Source organism: Macrosteles quadrilineatus, unplaced genomic scaffold (assembly GCF_028750875.1).
Source record: "Macrosteles quadrilineatus isolate MER2022 unplaced genomic scaffold, UCM_ALF_1.0 Scaffold_2__2_contigs__length_208266976, whole genome shotgun sequence".
NCBI classification, from domain to species: Eukaryota; Metazoa; Arthropoda; class Insecta; order Hemiptera; family Cicadellidae; genus Macrosteles; species Macrosteles quadrilineatus.
In genome coordinates, this window is record NW_026542595.1 from 59,159,266 (window position 1) to 59,164,391 (window position 5,126).

Here is a 5,126-nt window from a genome sequence, read left to right on the forward strand (position 1 = left end):
CAGAGACTGTCTTTTTAATTCTAATTGTTTTGCCTACATATATCTGAAGCCTTGGGCTGCTTTACTTAACACGTTCGCTGCTGAAATTGCTGTAATAGACATTGGTATATGCTGAAATATATTTTTTTTTATTTTACTTACCAAACGATGTTATATGGTGAATATCAACTGGAAAAGAGATCCCGATGCTCAAAACATATGTTTCCGCCATTTTGGATGTTTGACGTTCTGGAACGTCGGCAGCTCCTGGGGATGGTGTTCCAAGTTTCAAGACGTTCTGGAACGTTTGTAGCTCCCAGAGACGTATTTTTTCATGGGTCATTGCTTAGCACGATAATTAGTTATACTATATAAAAGGTGTGTGAAAAACTATGTACAACCCCTCCAACCCACCCTAAAGAATACTCAATGGAACAAAAGTGGTTTTATTCAATTCTACAAATAAAAAAAAACTACATTTACACGAATAAAATATTTCTCAAATTCACATTTACACAAATTCAAATTCACATTTACACAAATTCAAATTCACATTTACACTAATTCAAATTCACACGCAAAAAGTAGATAAATATGTCATGTTACACTTCCCAATGTACATTACTGATGAAAGTCGTCGAAGCACTTAGGGACGCAAAATCCCGGGCTGCCTTCGCACTCTAAGCAGTGCCAGGTTACGTCCTTTCTTCTTCCGTTGGAGGAGCAGACCTTGCAGCGCTTCTGCTTTAGCCGTTTGCCATCTGGCTTCAGCTCAGTGATGCGCGTTGGCGTGTGCATCACTGACTTCCTCTTCAGGGGGCGCTCAGGCGGTGCTGTGTCTGGCAGCATTGCGTCGACGACTCTCAGGCGGAAATCGTAGAGGGGCATTTTCTTTCCCCCGGCTGCTACTTCAACTTCATTATACAGATAGTGGGCGTTGGACAGCAGCATCTGTAAGACATGTATAAATATCTTTTTGTACCACCTGATCGTTTTTCGCTCACAGGGGTAGTATGCCATCATTTGATCGGCACGATCCACTCCCTTCATAAAATGATTGTACTGGACGATGGGGAGTGGTTTCGTCCTCTCAAGCCTAACTCTGTTGAGGGAGGTGACCATTTCATTGGTAAATTCAGTGGAAATGTAGGACACAACTCTTTTATCTTTCCACTTACCCACCATGACCCCCTCAGAATACTGGCAAACTGTTTCACCCTTTTTCAGCTTCTTGTTCTTGACTGCAGTTGGATTGTACTTTCTGTCAAGTCTTAGTGTACCTGTACAGTACGTGTTCTTACGCAACAGCGCAGACGCAAGGGAGAAGCTGTTATAGAAATTGTCCAGGAATAAGCTGTGTCCACAGTTCAGCTTGTTTTGCATCAAATGAAGCACTACATTTGCTGCGTGCCCTTTCCCTCCAAAATCATCCAAAACACCACAGTACATAAAGAACTTCACTATCAATCCATGGGGGTCACACAAGGTGTACAGTTTGATTCCGTACTTATGTCTTTTACCCTTGATGTACTGCCTAAAGTATAGGCGCCCACGCCACAAAACCATTGACTCGTCAACACATAGTTTCTTTTGAGGGTAATACACCTGGTTCATTTTGTTGTTGAAGTAGTCCACAAGAAACTGCACTTTGCTGGCACGATTACTTGGATCAGGTCGAACTTCAAAGTTTATGCATCGCATAATGATTAGAAAACGATCCCTGCTCATGAAGGACGAAAAACAAGATTTGAACAGTTTGTTATTTTTCCAATAGTCCTGGATTTTGGGCAACTCAATAACTCCCATATGGATAACTAGAGCAATAAAAATCTTCAGTTCTTCCACAGTTAAGTCTTTGAACTTCGTGATTCTTGATCTTGGGAGGGTCGACGGTCCACAAAATAAACCTAATGCATAGGCGTTTGTGGCCTTTACAATGTTCTCATAAAAAAGGTCGTCCACCAGTAGATTAAAAAAACTCACCGGCGATTTTTCTTCTGGTAATGGCACCAGAAAACCTTCCTCTTTTGTGAAAGGAATTTCTTTCATCCCAATGGCACAATGATTGCTCCAGTTTGGAGGGTTTTCTTCGTAATTTGGGTCCTCGTCTTCAGACACCAAACCAAACTCCAAATCATCCAGATTGTCGTTGTCTGGATCGCCCGGGTCGTCTGGGTCGTCTGGATCCAAGTCCAAGTCACTGTCATCATCCAATGTGCGTGTTCGAATTGGATAAACCACCCCACTGGGACCTGGACGTTGATCCATATTGTACCAAACAAAATAAAATGAAACAACACTCTCCGAAAGGTAAGTTGTACGTCGATAAAAAGTTTTAGGTTACGCCAAAATGGCCTTTCACACCCACAAGTTTATGAACTTCACACGTAAGTTAGGCCTACTAATGAAATGAGTTCAAAACATTATGGTGGTTATGAGTATATAACGAGCAATTAACTTTTCACTAAAACCAAATAAAAACTAACTAACTAACTAACTCAACTTATGTAAATAAACAACTTGGAACAAAATGTAAATAAACATGAAAAACAATGGTTGCGATCAGCGCGCCCTCTGTTGTCAGCTAATTTTTCAACCACCCGTACCCACAATTCAACCACTCGTAGTTACGGAGATTTCCGCAGATACTAGATAGCAGCACTAATCAGGTCAAGAAGATTCCTATTTTATGGTAGCGGCAAACAGCGAAATATTCGGGGGTGCGATTTGCGCGCCATCTGTTGTCAGCTAATTCTTCAACCACCTGGACGTGGTTACGGAGATTACCGTAGATAGCAGCACTAATCAGGTCAATAAGATTACTAATTTTGTTTCTGTAGCGACAAACAGCGAAATATTCGGGTGTAAACAATTTCTCAAAATAGTAACGTGCGTTACGTAAACTTGTTATTTATATATTTATTTGACAAATGTAAAAAAAATGCTATCTAAAAACTGACATTGCAAAAAATGCGGGAAAAGTACGTCCCCACAAGCGGCAACAATATTGTGTGTGTTCCTGATATGCTGTGTTGTCCATAGCAACTTTAATAGAACGTTGCTAGGGAACGTTCCAGAACGTCGCCCGCTCCTGGCGCTCTGTCACGGTGACGTTCCGGAACGTCGGCCGCAGCGAACGTGTTAACCAGAGACTGTCTTTTTAATTCTAATTGTTTTGCCTACATATATCTGCGGCCATGGGCTGCTTTACTTAACCAGAGACTGTCTTTTTAATTCTAATTGTTTTGCCTACATATATCTGCGGCCATGGGCTGCTTTACTTAACCAGAGACTGTCTTTTTAATTCTAATTGTTTTGCCTACATATATCTGCGGCCTTGGACTGCTTGGCTTAACCAGAGACTGTCTTTTTAATTCTAATTGTTTTGCCTACATATATCTGCGGCCTTGGGCTGCTTTACTTAACCAGAGACTGTCTTTTTAATTCTAATTGTTTTGCCTACATATATCTGCGGCCTTGGGCTGCTTTACTTAACCAGAGACTGTCTTTTTAATTCTAATTGTTTTGCCTACATATATCTGCGGCCTTGGGCTGCTTTACTTAACCAGAGACTGTCTTTTTCTTTGCATGCCTGGAATAGGCATCTCGTAATATTTTTCATTTCTTGATTAACTTTGATCCTGAAACAAATAATTACTATGGTACTGACAGTTTGTATTGACAATTTGCATTGCCTTTCTTTGAGATAAGCGTTACAAATAAATAATATATTATTATGTTTTTATTCTTGGTATCTTGGAGTTACATTACCACTACAGAATTAAACATTCTACAGTGACGCAAATCGTAAGAAGAGTTACCAAATTCTGTTTGGAGAGAACTACATGAATAGTGTATACCAAAATTCACTCAAGAAGGTTGGTTGGAAAATGCACTGACATTTTGGGAACGTGCGAATTTCCAACACTGCATTGGTGCCCAAGATGGAACAGTCCATGTAACTTCTTAGAATTATAGATACCCAAGTAACATTTGCATTTATATGAACAATAAATTACAAGTTTCCATTTATAAGTTATAAGTTTTATAAGTTACTACTTATCCGTATTGTCCAACCAGAATACAGTGGTTCGCAATATTTTTATTATAACAAGTTCTTTTCTGTAATCTTATTTGCAGTTGCATATGCTGACTACCGGTTTAATTACGTAGAGGTAGGCTCCTGAGGTAGGGAAGCTGACAGTACAATTTTCGAACATTCTAAGCTCTACCGATTGTTGGATCTAGCTAATTTACCCAACCCAGACCCTCTTCTTGGGGCGACAGACATAGTTATGCAATTTGTTTTTGTTGGGGATGAGGCCTTCTCATTATCAGAGTATGTTATGAGGCCTTACACAGGAAAATTCCTTTCCTATAACAAACGAGTTTACAATTACCGCTTGTGTAGGGCACGACGATATGTGTAATGCACATTCGGAATAATGTCTAATAAGTGGAGAATTTTCCATAGAGCTTTGGATGTCAACTTGGATTTGGTTGTAGCCTTAGTGGAATGTTGCTGTGTTTTACACAATTTTGTTCGATCAAGAAATGGCTACAGGCAAGAAGAAGACACCCTGAGATGAACGGATTATATGACATGGAAAACACAATCGAGCAAGGAAAGGTGGACGACCGCTCACAGATAAGAGGAATATATTGGCAGAATATTTTGTGTGCAGTGTCTTGGCAATATTCATGTATTTGAAAAATCACATCACCTGTTGCATTGGACCATTTACAGGGTACAAAACGTATATGGAAACTTTAAGCTTAGTCAAACTTTGTGTTTTAATGTTTATACGATTGTATAAATAAAGGTTTGTGCGTGTGCTTTGTTAATTTCTCATTATAAATTTCTCATTTACCTATAGAGTTAATTTATTGTCTAATTTTTATTAACTTATACTGTATAGGTAATAATTCTCATCGCATTATGACATTAGGACTTAAGTTCAACAATAACGTTATTTATATGGGGAACCATGTTTGTTGTTGATATCTAGAAAACTAATAGAGATACCGGAAAAGTTTTAATTTTAGTTACATGGGGATGGAATATCTAGTTGTTGTATTAATAGTCATAGGTAAAGCTAAGGTCATAAGAAATGCAAAATTCAAATCGTAATAGAGCCATTTGTAAA

The 5,126-nt window shown here is 39.0% G+C and overlaps 1 protein-coding gene across 1 annotated transcript; it reads right to left on the minus strand.

Annotated features, from left to right (window-relative positions):
* Positions 1–600: 600 nt before the first annotated feature.
* Positions 601–2,247, minus strand: LOC128984254 (piggyBac transposable element-derived protein 4-like). The gene has a single exon (XM_054403557.1). The coding sequence runs from the start codon at positions 2,245–2,247 to the stop codon at positions 601–603; it is 1,647 nt and encodes a 548-aa protein (XP_054259532.1).
* Between the last annotated feature and the right edge of the window lie 2,879 nt (positions 2,248–5,126).

What these genes read in the sequence shown, in the direction of transcription:
- LOC128984254 (XM_054403557.1), bottom strand. Translation starts at nt 2,247, where the DNA reads ATGGATCAACGTCCAGGTCCCAGTGGGGTGGTTTATCCAATTCGAACA.